This window comes from Sphaeramia orbicularis, chromosome 21 (assembly GCF_902148855.1).
Source record: "Sphaeramia orbicularis chromosome 21, fSphaOr1.1, whole genome shotgun sequence".
Classification (NCBI taxonomy): domain Eukaryota; kingdom Metazoa; phylum Chordata; class Actinopteri; order Kurtiformes; family Apogonidae; genus Sphaeramia; species Sphaeramia orbicularis.
In genome coordinates, this window is record NC_043977.1 from 27,965,906 (window position 1) to 27,985,421 (window position 19,516).

The 19,516-nt window shown below is 37.2% G+C and overlaps 1 protein-coding gene across 1 annotated transcript in view; it reads right to left on the reverse strand.

The window, feature by feature from the left end:
- Nucleotides 1-18,495, reverse strand: part of kcnh3 (potassium voltage-gated channel, subfamily H (eag-related), member 3) — a 223,431-nt gene extending 204,936 nt beyond the window's left edge. Inside the window, exon 1 of the mRNA XM_030124968.1 lies at nucleotides 18,104-18,495. Coding sequence (XP_029980828.1) covers nucleotides 18,104-18,179 — 76 coding nt within the window. The 5' untranslated portion in view covers nucleotides 18,180-18,495. The remainder of the gene's footprint in view (nucleotides 1-18,103) is intronic.
- Between the last annotated feature and the right edge of the window lie 1,021 nt (nucleotides 18,496-19,516).

Sequence of the window (19,516 nt, forward strand, 5' to 3'; positions counted from 1 at the left end):
ATGTACATGACATACAATGTTACATAAACATAATACAGATTCAAGTTTGTTTGTCATTTCAGCATATAAAAATACACAGAAACGAAATATTGTACTCAGGTCCCTGACTGTCAGCAGCATTTAATAAAAATAGTATAAGTTACTGATAAAATAATAAAAATAATAAAATACTGATATAAAAAAAAAAAAAAAAAAAGCAATAACAATAACACCCCCCCTAAAAATTACTTATAAATAACTAAAAAAAAGTTTTATTTATAATGTGCACAGCAGTAAAGTGCCAGTTTAAAAGGGCATTCTGGGCTCAAAGTTCAGCAGGAGTTCATCATTCTAACTGCCTCTGGATAAAAACTCTTTTGGAGTCTGGTGGTCCGGGCTTGGATGTGCGTAATATTGTTGAAATTTTGAAGTTTGGAATGTGTAACTAAAATGTCTACAATATTATGTGTCAACTTATTAACACAACTTACAAATCGGATCTACAAATCCACAAAACATTTAGTAACAGACAGAATATTGTTAAAATTGTACTCATTTTATTGTAAGGGTTATTAGACTATTATTTGACTTTAGATCACACTGGGCTAAAACCAGTTCAACACTTTTTTGACTGTTCAGATCTTCAGTGTAATTTTTGCACTCCATACAATCATGCTGTGGGCCGGATTGGAACCTTTGGAGGGCCAGTTTTGGCCCACGGGCCGCATGTTTGACACCTGTGGTCTATTATGTCCTAAATCTATAATTCAAAAACAATGTTTCAAATAAGAAGTTTTCCTCATTTTAACCCTTTCATGTATGAATTATGAGAACCTTAATCAAGATTTTTTTCTTGAGTGTTTTTTTTCCTATTTAGGTATGAAAAAAAAAACAAAAAAACAATGAGATTGATTTTTTTTTTTTTTTTTAATCAACCTGTTTTTCATGGAGTTATAAAAATGTCCACTCAGCTACACCATTCATTTTATTCTTGAAGCAAAGAAACATGTATTTAAAACCCAATATCATAAAGTGATATGAAAACAGTGAAATGAAACCATGTTTAATGCAGCTAATCTGATGTTTTCTCACATTTTAACATATTCTAATACTAGTTATTACTCACTTCATGGAGATAATATGCAAAAAATAAAAATTAACAATTGATTTCCACTCAAGAACCAATCAAGAACAGCAAAGTTACAATAACTGTATGAATTTTATGAGATGATGCATAAGTGTCCACTGTGTTGGTTGATATGGAACTAAAACAACAAAAGTCATGAATATACAAGAGTAAAGCTGTAGAGTAACTGTCCACTGTAGTGACCACTATGCATGAAAGGGTTAAAGCAGCAAGACAAGTAAAAATGAAAGTCAAAACCATATGTGGAGCTACATAATTAATCACATGTGGTCACTAATGTTTATTGTTCCATATTCATGATCTCTGTATCTAAAAGGTTAAATAGCCTGGCTCACTGGCTTTAAGCAGCAGGTGTGGAATGTAAGCTGCCGAGTCGGTCAGATTTAGTAAGCAGTGCTGCGGGTTTCCATGAGTCATACACCAATCTACCTCAGTAAACATGATAAATACGGCCATTTTTCTAGAAACATTGTTCTAGATCACAATAGATTTAGATCTCAATCAGTGTTTGTGAACATGGTGTAGACCCCCCCAGTCTGTCATGGCTGTGTATATACTGTACTGTTACTTCAATTACTCTTCCTTGGAATGTGTAAAATGAGCATTAAATCCCAGCATCAAATTAGATATCCTTATAATATACATATACAAGGGAAATACAAGGGTTGGACAAAATAATGGAAACACCTTAAAAAAATCAACAAAATATAATTTAATATGGTGTAGGTCCGCCTTTTGCGGCAATTACAGCCTCAATTCTCCGAGGTATTGATTCATACAACTTGTGAATTGTTTCCAAAGGAATTTTAAGCCATTCTTCAGTTAGAATACCCTCCAACTCTTTTAGAGACGATGGCGGTGGAAATCGACGTCTTACTTGAATCTCTAAAACTGACCATAAATGCTCAATAATGTTGAGGTCTGGGGACTGTGCCGGCCATACGAGATGCTCAACTTCATTAGAATGTTCCTCAAGCCATTCTTTAACAATTCTAGCTGTATGGATTGGGGCATTATCATCTTGAGGTGAAGGTGTTTCCATTATTTTGTCCAACCCCTGTACATATACAAGTTCATTACAAAGATTTTTTATATTGCAAAAAAGAGCAGTAAGAATTGTTCACAATGTTGGTTTTCAGGAACACACAAATCCACTAGTTTTACAATCTAAAACTTTAAAACTCATTGACCTTGTGGAGTTCAAAACTATTCAAATAATGTATAAAGCAAAGAATAAATTACTGCCGGGCAATATTCAAGAAATGTTTTGTGAAAGAGAGGGAGGCTATGTATATACTATCTACTTTCTTCTCAGTCTGTTTCTCATTTTAACTTTGTTTTATCGTTCCTTTATTGAGTCTGTTTTATCTTTTGTCTGGTGGCGTGGTTCGGTCAGACCTCAGTTGCAGAGAGAAACTCACTAAATCAAATAGTGAGATGTCTAGTCGCCTGATTGGTGAGTCCCAGTTTTGTCCCGCCTCCCTGTACACTAATCAGGTACAGAGGATGGCTTCATCAGTCCTTAACAATGGCTCCCATCCTTTACGAGGTGAATTTCAACTCCTTTCCTCTGGACGGAGGTTCTTAGTCCCAAGGTGCAGGACACAGCGTTATAAAAATAGCTTTGTTCCTGTCGCCGTCACTGAGCTCAATAAGAAATAGTGACATTGCACTTTACTAACCAATTTAGTTATTTATTCCATTTCTTTGCTCTATTATTATTACTGTGACTTCAAATTTTTAAATTTTTAAACTTTATGTTCTTATCCTGGTTTTTATCCCAGATTGTTTTTCTTTTATCTTTACTGGTTTTTTATGGTGTTTTATTGCATCTTGTTTTTATTTATTGGATCTTATTTATTTTATTTTTTTACTTATCCATGCTGCTATACCGATGAATGGTGGAACACTGAGCACTTCTTGTCCTGTCTTTTTGTCCTGTCTGTAAGCGTGATCAAGTACCTGTCTTGCATGTTTAACGTAAGTGTTGTTGTAATGCCAAGGCAATCACCTAGACTGCAAAACAAATCTACCTATGGGTATAAATAAAGTAACCTTGACCTTGACCTTGATTTAAAAAAGAAGGGGAAGGAGAGAATTTAATTGGAAAAATCTAATTCGTTATTTCATTACATCAAAAATTAAAAGTAAACTAATGAATACTCAGCAGCCATGTTGGAGACTTTGGAATCACATGGGTCCAGATCACACACACATTTTGGAAATGCTCAAATATCCAACCCTTCTGGGGGAAGGTTCACTCAGCTCTCTGTGAGGTGTTGGGATTTGCAATCCCAAATTCTTATCTTGTTCTGTACCTCTGACATTTGGAAGAATCAGTACATAAAGAAGACAGATATCTTGTCAAGATCCTTCTGGTGGCTGGAAAGAAGGCCATAACAAAGAACTGGCTTAAGACTGATGCTCCGTCTTATAAACAATGGATTTCAATCATAGATTATATACTTGTCATGGAACATCTTACATATAAACTGAAGTTAAAAGAAAATCTCTTTGTGAAAAACTGGGGAAAGTGTCTGACATTCACAGACAAATGTATCTATTAAGGGACCTTAATATTCTGACACCATCACAGGGTGTTCTTTTTATCTGTTTTTTTTTTTTTTTTTTTTCTTCTCTCCTACTCCTCAACCTGAGGAGACTGTTTTGTATTGTTAAAAATTAAAAAATAAAATTTGTTAAAAAAAAAAAAAAAAGAGGGGGAAGAGGTGTATGTAGGGTGTAAGTTTGTATATGTATGTGTATGTAGACAGGTATGCGCATTATTCTAAGCACATGTGCATTTGTTATTGTGTATATGTGTTGATGTAAATTTATGTGTGAGTGTATATACAGATGTTTTATTTTTATTCATCATCATCAACATGGGTTATTGTGTATTTTTTTTATGACTGGCTGTATATACGGGTGGGGAAATATGTATCTGGTTATTAAGTATAGATGGTTATGTTTGTGTTTTGTAATATTTTGTAAAACTCCTTCAATTAAATAAAGGTTACATTAAAAAATAAATAAATAAATAAATAAAAAAAATACTATCATAATAACATAAATACGCACAACTCCAAATTTTTCCTTTTTTTAAATATAAACATTTTCATGTCATTTTACTGTATTTACACTAAAACAAACTATCATTAAAAAAAAAAAAAAACAACATAAAAAATATGAATAACCTGAACAAATATGAACATTTTGAAATGTCTGGAGTATTCTGCCTGTTTTTAAATGTTTTGTGTATTTGTTGATCCACTGTGATCTATAAGTTGTAATTTACATTGCACTTTTTTTTTTTTTTTGAGAAATTTCAGTTTCTCCATGTTATTCACATTGTTTTAAAGGATAGTTGGTAGATGTAAACATTTTCATCGCATACTTTTACTTTTTTAAGTTTGGAGTGGACATTATTTATATATTATTATGTTATTATTTCACTGGTTTGGCCCACTTCAGATCAAATTTGGCTTAATGTGGCCCCTGAACTAAAATGAGTTTGACACCCCTGCTCTAAACCTTACCATTTACATTCATTCAACATAATCATGACTGTGTAAAGTATTTAAATCAGTTTAGTGAATCAACTTAATCACAGTATTTGTAATTGTTACAGAAAATCACTATTTTTATTCTGGATCGCATGTTCCCTCTTTAATGCTTATGTCACTGAGGTGCCCTGGGCCTCGACTCTACTTGACAATGAGAATGATGCCTTTAGTAGAGCTAGAATTTGGTTTGGTCTGGGCTACGACAGAAAATGATGCCAGACCGTAACAAACCTTTAAATATATGATATAATTCACACAAAACAAAATCTTTTAGCATGTTTGCATTCTATCACTAAAGAAAAACTGTAACCATGACAAACAGAGCAGAGCGGCTACTAGTGTGACCATAGACTAACAGTTATGTAATCTGCTGTAAAATCTGTTCAGTGTAGATTGCTAATACCAGAAAGAGCCAGACCTAACTATCTATCATTACATCTGTTCCTGGCTGATGAGCAGCTTGGGGGCAGGTATAAGCACAAAACACCACAGGGGAAAACACACCCCTGAGACATAACAATGCTTCACCGCTAATCTGTGCTGTCAAACATACACAAGCAAAGCTGAAGTCAGACACCAAAACCCAGGCAAAAGGAACAGGTGACAGTGTTCCTTCATGCAGCCTGGAGCTTGGAGAACTCATTTTATCACTTACATATGTGTACAGATATGCATCTATCGTATTAAAAATCGTTAACTTTCTAAACAAAGATCATTCCAGAAAAGTAAAACCAGACAAAGCAGATAAAAAGCAAGCGTAGATTTACAAGTGCAATAAAAATCAGTTTAAGAGCAGTTTTAAGACGTGACTTTAAAGACCTTAGAGACTTAGCGCTTTGTTTCAGCAGGCAAAGAGTGTTGCTCAAACAACCTTTGTTACAAAACGTGACCTGGGAATTACAAGCAGGGCTGCATCCATGAGTCTAAATGGCAAGCAGGTACAAATAAAAGCAGCAATCCCAGTATACGCACTGTCTATTTTAGCAACAAGAAAAGTAACATATAGAAAGGTCAGATATTTAAGGCATTAAAAGCAAGCAATAAATTGTTTAAACCAGCATGATAAATAACCACAAGCCAGTACAGAGAAGCCAGAACAGCAGTGATGTGGTCATTTTTTTCTGTGATGTGATGGGATGAGTAAAGCTACAGCATTTTGAAATGACCAACCTACGTTAAAAAAAAAAAAAAAAAAAAAAAAAAAAGAAACAGTTCCCACCTGGATTTACCTAAGCAAATAGGTAAGACGTACAGTTGTGTAGTTGGGGGTGGTGGATGGAGTGCAGACTTCTACCTGAGTTCGTTACAATTACCAAGTCCTGAATTAATAAAAGCATATACAACTTTTTGCAGCACAGCAAATGATAAGAATATATTCAACTAGAAGCACTCGGAGAGCTCAGACCTCCGCCAAGGCTGATCAGTGGCCCCCCCCGTGGGCCCCCCCACCCCGATCACCACCAAAATTTAATCATTTCTTCCTTCTCCCATTTCCAACAAACCCTGAAAATTTCATCAAAATCTGTCCATAACTTTTGAGTTATGTTGCACACTTAGGACAGACAAACAAACAGACAAACAAACCCTGGCAAAACATAACCTCCTTGGCGGAGGTAATTAATAAACTGAGACTGAAGAAGACAGAAGGTCTGTGCATAATATTCAGTAGGCCAGACAGACTGAGGGTCAAAAAAGAGGAGATTGAATTTGGGGGACCTCCAACTTCTTGACATGAAATTCAATGACGTTTTGGACATCCGAGATTGAATGTCCAAAAGACAGGCAGCAAAATTTGTAAGGATTTCAGGGACTTCAAGGCACACATAACTGGGTTTCATTTGCATAAAAATGGCGGGGGGGGACACCATGGTTCTCAATGACTTATCGTAGAGGCAGCATATATTGTGGATAGAGAATAGAAGTGGGTCAAGAACTGAGCCTTGGGGGACATCACATGTCATCTGTGCTGCTGAAAACGAATTTTTTTAATGAGACCCTGGAAGTCATATTACAAAGGTCCTAAAAATTGAGCAGTCACTTCTGTCTGCAGTTAATTATAGGTTACTGGTGTCTCAGTTCTATGCAGTGCATTAAAACTAGACTGAAAATTGCTCAAACATGCCAAAACTTTTCATAAAATACATCAATGGAGAAGATATCACTTTCTCCATAACCTTTGGTAAAAAACAAAACAAAACAAAACAAAACAAAACAAAAAAAAAACAATTTGGATTTAAGTCTGTAACAATTTAAAGACACATGATCTATACTGGGTTCCATCAGTAGAGCGTGCATAATAGCATTATTAAGACAAGCTGGAAAAGGTAAGACATCAGGGAATGAAATCAAGTTCAGCATGACTTGGACAACAGTTTGAGGGTCTGAGTATCACCATTTACCCCTGGAGGGTTATCATATTTTGCTTCCTAGTTTTAAAAAGTGCAATTTGGTAAAGGAGGGTTAGGTAGTCACCATTGAAGTGATTGCTATTGAGTGCAACAGAGCATCTTGGGCCAGACAGTGGAATTAAATAATGAAGAAATAAAAGGATGAATGACTTTAATTGCACATCCAGCTTTAAGAAAGCAAGAGTGAGTGCAGTATGAACCGTAGGAATACTGTAATAGCACTTTAAAACAACAAGGTTCCAAGCACATCCAGTTAATGCAGATGCATGAGTAAGAGTCTGCCCTAGAGACCTGAATTGATAGATCTGACCTTTAGAATGAGTGAGCCCTTTAACAGACTTAATGAGGGTAAAATAATCTTAATGATCTTAACGTGATGGAAGGCAATGAAAAGAACCACATGTATGAATCAAGGATAAGCCCTCGTATCTGGTATGAAATTAAGAAAAATCCCAAATATAATCAACATATTTAGGTATCTTGTAAAATTAAGATGCAGAACAGAAGCGGCAGGTCGGTGACTAAAAAACGTAAAAATTAAACAAAAGCAAAGCAGACAGGCATATCTTCAGTAATCATTGACGAGCCTAAGGCATTCTGGACGATAAAACTTTAAACAGACCAAAGTTGTAATTTGTAAGTAATCAAATGCAGTGTTAGTTGTTATTGTTTCCAGCATTCAGCTTGGTTAAGTGGAGGGGAGGCTCTGTGCCTAATAATGGTCTGTATGGGGAAGGTTCTTGGTCAAAGAGTTCATTATAAAATGGGCCGGTGGTGGTGGTGCTAGCAGGTGAAACCGCACCCTTATGTGTCACTACAAGCAGAAAAGATGGAAAGATCCAGTGAAGGCCATAATCATTGACATATTATTAGCAAATCCTAAATTAAATCCTATACACTACTCAACACTGGCAGTTTTTTTTTGTTTTTGTTTTTTTTTGTATGTGTGTGTGTGGTGGGGCAGCTTCAGGACATGTTGGAGCTGTACAAGCATCACCTAAGACAGGGGTGTCAAACTCATTTTGGTTCAGTTCCACATTCAGCCCAATTTGATCTCAAATGGGCTGGACCAGTAAAATAACACTGAAAAATGTAAAATTATATTATAATCAGGCTTACATCTACAAAGTTTCCTTAAAAATCTAAACAACATGAACAACTTGAAATGTCTTAAGAAAAACAAGAGCAATTTTAACCATATTCTGCCTCGGTTTATCAGTTTATCATTTACACATGTGCATTACAATCACACAAAAGATTTAATAACAGGCAGAATATTGGTAAAATTGCATTTACTTTTCTTAAGACAGTTCTGTTTGTTCATATTTGTTCAGGTTATTCACATTTTTTGTAAAAGTATAGTTTGGTAATGTGAACATTTTCATGTAATTTTACTTTTTTACACCAAAAAACAAAGAGAAAATTTGGAGTTATGATTATTTATAGGTAATTATAAAATTTTATTGGTCTGACCCATTTTAATCTAACTGGTCTGTATGTGTCTGTATGTGGAACCTGAATTAAAATGATTTTGACACCATTGATTGTTAATATTTTCTGTGTAATTTTTGCATTTAAATTCATCCCGCGGGCCGGATTGGACCCTTTGGCGGGCCAGATTTGGCCCATATGTCCCATAAAGCTGCACTAAGAGGGGCAATCCATTTGGACTGTCCAACAGCTATGTCCATGAAACTGGACTAAAGAGAATACTTCTACTTCCCTTGCAGATCAGCTGAGAGTCATCAGATGTCTTCCTTAAGTTTATCAGTCTTCTGTGTGCTGTCTGAAGCGGTAGATCGTTCTTATAGGACAATTGGTTTCAATATTAAGGATAGATTAGCAAATCAGGTTGAAAGCAAGCAGGCACAGTAAGCACAGTGCAACTTTGATATTAAAAAAATAAGGAAGTGTTGATGACTCATGAAATCAGCAGAGCAGAGATAAACTCACAAGAGTAGCAAAGAGAGTGGACTGAGATAATCTGGCAATGCTGTTGGAGACAGAGTATACATTAATGTGGAAATTGGATTTATGGCAAAGTCTTAAATATATATAAGTATTATATATAGCAACAATGAGGGTGAAGATGAATGATTCAAAAACCTGCAGTTTCTAAATTTAAAAATTACAGCTTTTTGTTTTCTAAAATACATATGAGTCCAAGTAAAAGATTCATTTGCAACTCATTTATTGAAGTTACTTATTGCTATGCATGGGCAGTAATAAATCACGGATTAGCAATTTAAAAACTTCATTTATAATCCTATTTGTAAATCAGATTTGGTTTCATTTCTATTCTGAAAGTGAAGTAAGTTTAATGGATCAAGTAGTAGACAATCTGACACCAGGCTGAATTAAAAAAAAAAAAATAGTGGTGCCAGACACAACAAACCCCGCCCCTCGCATGTATTTTGCTGACTATAAATAAAAGGGAAGATTTTTAAAAAGCATAAAAAAATTACAACTTCGACCTACCTTTCCCAAAATATAATGACATCTATTCTGGGTCACTGGAAATCTATAAACCCAATTTGGTATGAAATGAACCTATAGTTTTGCTGCTAAAGTATTAACAAAGAAACAAACACATCGAACCAAAAACAATGCCCCTTGCTTCCCCTTCATTGGGCGGGGTAATAAATAAAAAAACTGCATCTTTATCTGGAAAGGTTGCACCTTCAGTGACAATGCAATAACAAGATTTATCGTCTCCCCACTGATTGTTCTGTAGGTCCTTCTTTTGGTCGTCTTTTGAATGAAAAATGAGACATGAAAGCAGGAAACGGTGCTAGACTGGAAGCAGCTTACAGAGACTACTAGTCCTGAACACGTCCATGTGATGAGCAGGGATCAGGCCTTAACCTGATTAGGACCAAGCCAAGACCCACTCAATTAATAGGACCAATTGACTTGTGCAGTCCCACACAGCTGCTGCCTTTTCTAAAGAGCACAGCAGCAAATGAATATTGATTGCATTATGCCTGATGTTTATGGTTCCTTGAAGGACTTTTTTCATGCTCTTGGTTAAAATTTTCCTTCATGAACACTAAATGAGCAATAATCACAATAATCTTGATGATGAAAACACTGCATGAATCCATTGCTTTAAAACAAACATTCTGAGGGTGCTTAGCCATTTGACAGATCATCTAATTACAAAGTGTGTGTGTGTGTGCGTGCATGTGCGTGTGCATGCATGTGTGTGTGTATTTGTTCTTTTGCTGCGGCTGTTTTGAGAGGTGTTGGGCACAACATTCATGAGACAGGTCTATAAATAATAACCTTTCTTCAAGCCTATGATTCATAAGCTGTAATGTCAAATTACAGTGATGTAGCAATTGCATTTCCTATTTAAGACTCTATATGTAAGGTTTGTGTGTGCACATCTCTGACGTTTGTGTTAGAATCAGTTTTCTACTTAGAGCCACTCATTGACGTTAGCTTATTACATCCATGGCAACAGCTTGGACACTTATTTTATGACAGTTTCTGGTGATACTTTCTCCAAATATCTTTACACTTTTACTGAGTTTGGAGATGTTGAAGAGTGTTTTCAGCTTCATTGGTGCAAAAACCTGGTCATTTAGGTCGACATTGCTTAACCCAGACCTGACAAGCTGAAGCAACCCCAGATCATAACGCCACCCCCATAGTAATTACTGTAGGCACCAGGTATGATGGGTAATCGCTTCATCTTCCTCTATTCTCTCCCTCATGACTCATGAACAGGGTCAATCTGGACTCATTACATGACCTTTTTTCCATTGAAAAAGAGAGGTGTTTTGATGGGCTCATAAACAATTAGTTTATTCATTGGGTTTACAGAGACTATGCTACTGTATGTATTGTTATATCTGGTAAATAAACCACCTATATTGGGACATTTGATAGTTTTGGGTAAAGTCAATCTATTAGGGAGTCAGCTGCACATATTTAGTGTCAGACTGAGCATCATTTAAGCCACTGTTGTAAACATTTCTTATATGTAAACTACAGTAAATAGTAGGCATGTAACCGTACACAAAATTTTTGGTTTGGTACGTTTTCGGTTTTCAAAGCCACGTTTAGTTTTTTTTCGGTTCGGTACGGGAAGAAAGAAACCCCTCAAAATGTCTATTAATGCATTTATGAATTTTTTAAACATTTTTCCCCCAGTTTTTGGAGACAATAGAATATAGAAAACAGGAATAATATAATTCTGCTGCTACAAATCAATAGAAAAATAAAAAAAATTAATAATATTACTAAATGTATTTTAAACATTAGTTTTGCACTTTTCCCCGAAAGGTAGTTCGAACAAACAAGAAAAATCTAATCACAGTTCTGTCAGTTCACATTCTGCATAAAAATAACAAAAAAATTCCACATGAAGTGCAACATTAACAGGAGGGTAAACTGGTATTCTGTTGAAACAAACTGAAGAGAAATTTTGACAACACAATGAACCAATTATTTATTTTAGGACAGAGAACAAACTGTTTAGGACACTGTGTGTATTTGTGTGTGCCTGTGTGCATGGGGGATTTTTAAAAATTTTTTTGTGCAGTTATATACCTGGGGGTGCGGTCCATAACTAACGTAATGAATGCTGTCGTGAGACAAAAGTGAAACTTTACATACTTTCAACGTTATATTTATTCCTCTATTATACAGTGTGCGTGACAGACAGACAGACAGACAGACAGACAGACAGACAGAGCTAGTGTAAGTGTTTTAGAGCTACCGTAGTTCCTATGGGCCAAACAACATCCATCTTATTAACATCTCTTTCCTCGTTGTTGTCTTTCACCTGATCCTGAACTGATCCAAACTGGACTGTACTGATGGTGGAGGGTCTTCAGTCTCTTCCTTCCAGGTTCACATCATATTTGTTGTTTTTTTTTACCTTATATCAAATGCTATTTCATGTTTCGGGTCAATGTGTGCTCCTTCAATATGTTCGTGTGAAACTTGCGCAGATTTAAACTTCCGCATCGAACAACGTCTTTCAGTCCTTTTTCTTTTTGTCATCATACTGTGCCGTTTTGGTACAGCTGTGTACCGAACCGAACAGGTGCATACCCAAACAGTTCGGTTCGGTACGTGTACCGTTACAGGCCTGTTAAATAGCACTTTCTAATACTACTTCCAGCTATACCTTAAGATGTGCATGCTTTTTACTTATTATTTGACAGAGAATGTGAGCTGTACTGAATATCAAACTTCAAAACTCTGATGTAGGCTTTTTACAATGAGCAGGAATATGATACTGAAGCATCATGTTGACACTGCAATCATATTTCAGGTCAACTAAATTCTACTGTTCAGTTTAAATATACCAAAATTTTACGCTGATTCAAGGCAGGTGCAAAGAGCAACAAAGAGAATGTCAGTAAATACACTTAAAAAAAAATATAAACACAACACTTTTGTTTTTGCTCCCATTTTTAATGAGCTGAATTCAAAGATCTAAGACTTTTCTATGTACACAAAAGGCCTACTTCTCTCAAATATTGTTGACAAATCTGTCTAAATCTGTGTTAGTGAGATAATCCATCCACCTCACAGGTGTCTAATCAGGTCTAATCAAGATGCTGATTAGACAGCCTGATTATTGCATAGATGTGCCTTAGGCTGGCCACAATAGAAGGCCACTCTAAAATGTGCAGTTTTACCGTATGTGTGTGACCACCATTTGCCTCACGCAGTGTAACACATCTCCTTTGCATAGAGGTTGGTGGGTGTGGCCTGTGGAATGTTGGTCCACTTCTCTTCAATGGCTGTGTGAAGTTGCTGGATATTGGCATGAACTGGAAAACACTGTCATATACGCTGATCCAGAGCATCCCAAACATGCTCAATGGGTGACGTGTCTGGTGAGTGTGCTGGCCATGCAAGAACTGGGATGTTTTCAGCTTCCAGGAATAGTGTCCAGATTCTTCAACATGGGGGCGTGCATTATCATGTTGCAATATGAGGCAATGGTCATGGATGAATGGCACAACACGGTATCTGTGCATTCAAAAGATCATCAATAAAATGCACTTTTGTTCATTGTCCATAACATACGCCTTCCCATACCATAACCTCACCGCCTCTGTGGGTCACTTGATTCACAACGTTGACATCAGCAAACCGCTCACCCACACCACGCCATACACGCTGTCTGCCATCCGCCCTGTACAGTCAAAACCAGGATTCATCTGTGAAGAGAACACCTCTCCAAAGTGCCAGACGCCATCGAATGTGAGCATTTGCCCACTCAAGCCGGTTATGATGACAAACTGCAGTCAGGTTGAGACCCCGATGAGGATGACGAGCATGCAGATGAGCTTCCCTGAGATGGTTTCTGACAGTTTTGCAGAAATTCTTTGGTTATGCAAACCGCTTGTTGCAGCAGCTGTCCGGGTAGCTGGCCTCAGACGATCTTGGAGGTGAAGAGGGTGGATATGGAGGTCTCAGGCTGGTGTGGTTACTCATGGTCTGCGGTTGTGAGTCCGGTTGGATGTACTGCCAAATTCTCTGAAACGCCTTTGGAGACGGCTTATGGTAGAGAAATGGACATTCAGTTCATGGGCAACAGCTCTGGTGGACAGTCCTGCAGTCTGCATGCCCATAGCATGTTCAATCAAAAGTTGCGACATCTATGGCATTGTGTTGTGTGATCAAACTGCACATTTTAGAGTGGCCTTTTATTGTGGCCAGCCTAAGGCACACCTGTGCGATAATCAGGCTGTCTAATCAGCAACCTCATATTCCACACCTGTGAGCAGAGAAGTGCTCACTAACACAGATTTAGACAGATTTGTGAACAATATTTGAGAGACATAGGCCTTTTGTGTACATAGAAAAAAAGTCTTAGAAAAATGGGAGCAAAAAACAAAAGAGTTGCATTTATATTTTTATTCAGCGTATTTGACCAAAATCCACACAGCATTTCATCTGATAGTAGCATGTTTTGGACCTAGAAATGAACTTTTTCCTCACATTTCCAAGTGCAATTCAGACTAGTCCAATTCCACATTCAATAGTGAGTTATAAAACAACAGAGCAGCTGCACAAAGCATCAAATACTCTTGAGTAAAAAGACAGGTACGTGCTTTCAGGTACGGTTGTGGACAAAATAAACAGCTTCTGAAAGAAATCAAGTTTTGATTCACGATAAAAAGCCTTTCCATTGGATTCAGAGACACAAAGCCTCCATCACCTCCACAGACAGAGACATGACACGACTCTCCTCATTTCTAACTTAAGCATTTGGTTTAATCGGAAATCAATGTCAAAACATTTATGAAACACTACCTGCATTCCTTATATTTACTAAAATAAATTATCTTCCTTTCATTAAAAAAGCTGAACACTTTCCAAACCCAAAATGCTGCACACTTTTGCCCTTCCAAACCTCACAGTCTCTCACCCTTCCCTCACATCCCCCCTTGCTGACAAGCAGAAAGGCCACAATGAAGTCTTGACATCCATGCTAGTTAATTACAATGACTGCACATGCACTGCTGGAGATGTATAATTATCAGCACCTCGCCAAATGGAGCCGTGTGTTTTAGCCCCTGAATGAAAAATACTGAGGCTTAGATTACTTCTGCACATGATGAGGGTTAATCTACACAACATGAAAAGGAATGGGATCATTTTGATGCTATGGTATGATCTGTGTGTCAGCATATGTGGGGATGCAGGGGTGGATGGATATAAGTGGTGGGCATGTGATCTGGATGCTCATGCAAAACTGCTTCACTTTAGAGTTACAGACCACGATTATTACTGTCATTTCACACTTTAATGGTCCAGTGGGTAAGATTTTATTGGATATACTTACAGAAATGCAATATAATTGTCGTAATTGCATTTTTATTACTGCACAATGGTCCAAAAAGGAGAATTGTTTTGTTTTGTTCCCGTCGAATGAGCTGTTATATTATAGTCACATAGTCCACCACATTTCCTAAACTCTATATGGATTTCCTCTTCTTTTTTCTGTTTTATACTGGGTGGCATTCACATTAACATCACTGACTATGATTGAGTGGACCAAAGTAATGCAACCTTGCTGAAAAACCCTGACAGAACAAAACAAACCTTGTTTTTTGCAGTCACTGTAGGTATGGTGAGAGGAACATTATGTTAGAACCAACCTGCAACTTCACCATTAGATATCACACAATATCATACAATAAGTTGAAAAAATTGCCTATGACCGTCGTTGAAAAGTGACTGAGAGATGGTATTTCTTCCATTTGGTCCTCCGATGTCCTTACTAGAGGGCAAAACTCACAACTCGCTTTCCATTTTGGAGCTCCAGCATTTATATGTCTGCTCAAGATTGCTCCTATTTTGTCAATTAGGAGTAGAAGAGGGAAAAAAAGCCTTGAGTGAGATCGGATCTGCCTTTAAGCGACTTGCTGCATGGTCGAATAATCTTCTCTATCATGCTGTCACACATAACTGGTTTAGGACCGGCTTGCCCCACCGCAGACTCACACAAACTCCCATCACCCTGATAATCAACACAGAGGGAGAAATGAAAGGCTCAAACACAATATAAGCATCTCTCTCTCACCCACCCACCAACCCAGCGGGAGCCCAAACACACATGGGCTGCTCATTGCATCTGTTCACAAGACACCCCTGCCAATGAAAGAATCTACATTTTACCTCCCTCTTGTAAGAATGTCAGTAAAATTCAACTGTGATTGCGTATTGATGTTATTCTATAGACCAGAAATTAAAACATGATTTGCTTCTGGTGATTAGGGAAGTGAGGTACGAAAACTCAGACCGTAAAGGTGAACGACGGTGAATGTTACAGTCATACACGTCATATGTTCATATACTCCGTCAGTCAAAAGACCACAGCCAAAGACCATCACAACTGGCCCTCAAGAAATACATGTCCTGGACAGCTGTAACTATATACTCTCAAAAACAGAGGTACGAGATCAGAACATTTATGTACCTATAAGTACATTTTTAAGAATGTTCTCTCAAAAGTACAAGGCCAGAATTGCACCTTTAGACTATGAAAAAGGGTCCAAAGTTATGTAAAGTACACATTTGTATTTCTATAAGGTACCCTGCAGCATTAAAAAATGTGTGTAGACCATGAGAATAGGCTATAGGCTTAATTATAGTTCAAACATTAGGCTTAGTGCATTATTTATTATATACACTACCAGTCAAAAGTTTGGCCTCACCTTCTCATTTAAATGGCATGAGATGGACCACAGATGGCCAACAAATGCTCAGCATCACCAGGAATGCCTTCAAGACTTTTGGAAAACATTTCAGGTGACTACCTCATGACGCTCATGGAGAGAATGCCAAGAATGTGCAAAACAGTAATAAAAGCAAAATGTGTCTATTTTGAATGATCTAAAACATGCTTTGAGTTATGTCCCACTTTTTTTAAAACTGCATAATTCCATATGTGTTCATTCATAGTTTTGATGCCTTCAGTGAGAATCTACAATGTAAATAGTCATGAAAATTAAGAAAAACCAGGTGAATCCAAACTTTTGACTGGTAGTATCATACTGTAATTACTCTATATTATATTTAATAATAATTTGTGTTTTAATTTAATAGCCCGATTAGCTCAATGATAATAGCCTAATAATTTATTTAGCTTATTAGAACCTCTGATTATTGCCATGATCTGTTTTATCAAGTTTTCATTCACACCTCCATGTCTTGATGTCATAGCTTGCCTATGTATGCTGTTTTGTTTTGTTTTGTTTTTTTTTTTCAATTAGGCCACCGGTTCAAACTTTAAACATCATGGCATTATCAACTATATGAGAGTTTTCTTTCTATGTAAAGTACTTAAGGTACAAAATGGACCACTTCAAAAGGGTACAGAAATGTCTCTCAAAAAAGTACCCTTTGTACCCTTTTAAGTACAAGCTGGTACCTGTATTTTTAAGAGTGTAGGAAGAAATGGATGAGTGTCAGAATGCATAAGTCATCCATTAACAATTTTTCAGCATGTATAGACTATGATATGTTTGTAAACTGCGTATAATATCCTGTTGGGGACAAAAATAGGAATTAGTTCCAAGAAACACTGCCCCATTCAGAGTTTCACATACAGAGACATGGAGGAGAGTGAGCATTTAGTGCACAGGTGTCAAACATGCGGCCTGGGGGCCAAATCTGGCCTGCCAAAGGGTCTAGTCTGGCCCTTGGGATGAATTTGTGAAATGCAAAAATTACACTAAGATATTAACAATCCTTTTAGTTCAGGTTCTACATTCAGACCAATTCAATCTCAAGTGGGTCAGACCAGTAAAAATACTATCATAATAACATTCAAATAATGACAACGCCAAATTTTTCTGTTTGTAAATGTAAATATTTTCATGTATTGACAACTATAACAAAGTATAATTTCGCAAAAAAAGTGAATAACCTGAAATGTATTAAGAGAAGTAAGTACAATTTTTATCAATATTATGCCTGTTACTAAAGTTTTGTGTATTTGTAGATCCACTGTGATCTGTAAGTTATAATGTACATGTGTAATGATAAACTGAGGCAGAATATTGTTAAAATTACACTTATTTTTTTCAGTTTGTTCATGTTATTCACATCTTTTAAAAGGATAGTTTGTAGATGTAAACCTTTTCATAATGTAAATTTACTTTTTTCACTCTAAAACATAGAGGAAAGTGTGGAGTTGGCATTATTTATATATTATTATGTTATTATTTTACTAGTTTGGCCCATTTCAGATCAAATTTAGCTGAATGTGGCCCCTGAACTAAAATGAGTTTGACACCCCTGGTTTAGTGCGTTAAAGAGTTCAAAGGTTATATAATATCAAACTTTAAAAGTTGTACTTTGGAAAAAAAAAAAAAAAAAAAAAAAAAAAAAAATCAAAGTACCAAACAAGTACAAGTTGTGCTCACTGGTTTCTCCATACTCTGTCCGTTCTTAAAACACAGAACTGTAGTCGTTCCACTGTGTGCACACTCAGGCAGAGGCACCAGGTTATTGTTGTTACTCACGGGTGCCATCGAAGCGGGTGGCGATGGTGTCCAAGAAGGTGTTTTGTGGGGCCAGAAGCCCCCTCATCACCGGCATCCTGCTCCGGGTCGACTGGGTCCTCCTGTTTCGGCGCCCTGGGGCAGCGCTTGACTCCTGCTCAGACCCGAAACTAGGCAGGAAGCGAGAGGTGCCCGGTGCGCATCCCAGCCCCTGGAGAAGCGCACCGATCCGAGATACGCGCGGTGACTCCACCTTGGCACCGCGGGGGTTGTGACCATAATCAACTCAGCAGAGAGCGACTGTTAACCGTGGGATGCACCTGTGCACCATCCGACGGGAGGGGAGGAGAGAAAAAAACACAACAACAACAAAAAATCAAATTAAATGATCAGTGTTTGCGCGCTCGAGAAGGATGAGGATGGATGTAAGACTGCAAGTTGGTGCTGATGGTGCGTGGAGTCGGTCTTATAGCTCCTCCTCATCAACCCTCTCTCTCTCTCTCTCTCTCTCTCTCTCTCTCTCTCTCTCTCTCTCTCTCTCTCTCTCTCCCCCTCACCCACTCACTTGTTATGTGGTCATCTTGCCACTACTGATAGCAGACGCAAAGTCACATGATGTCTTTCAGGTCTTTCAAAAGCTGTAGTTTTGTCTCCAAGTAAAGGTGATGGACACTGTTTAGGATGGCACACACTTTAACCCTTTCATGCATAGTGGTCACTACAGTGGACAGCTATTCAAAGGTGTTGTTCTCTTGTACAGGGGTTGGACAAAATAATGGAAACACCTTAAAAAATCAACAAAATATAATTTAATATGGTGTAGGTCCGCCTTTTGCGGCAATTACAGCCTCAATTCTCCGAGGTATTGATTCATACAACTTGTGAATTGTTTCCAAAGGAATTTTAAGCCATTCTTCAGTTAGAATACCCTCCAACTCTTTTAGAGACGATGGCGGTGGAAATCGACGTCTTACTTGAATCTCTAAAACTGACCATAAATGCTCAATAATGTTGAGGTCTGGGGACTGTGCCGGCCATACGAGATGCTCAACTTCATTAGAATGTTCCTCATGCCATTACTTTAACAGTTCTAGCTGTATGGATTGGGGCATTATCATCTTGAGGTGAAGGTGTTTCCATTATTTTGTCCAACCCCTGTATATTTATGGATTTTGTTGGTTTATTTCCATATCAGCCAACACAGTGAACACTTATGCATCATCCCATACACTGTAATTCACACCATTACTGTAAATTTGCTGTTCTAGATAAACCTGATCTGCAGAAATATGTTTGAGTGTAAAAAAATTCTAATTGTTATTAGACTGTAATTAACCCATAAGGACCCAGTGTGACATTTGTGGCTGTCCCCAAATGATTTTTTTCTCCATATTTAACCATCCTTAAGTGATTTATCACCATTTATGTAATATC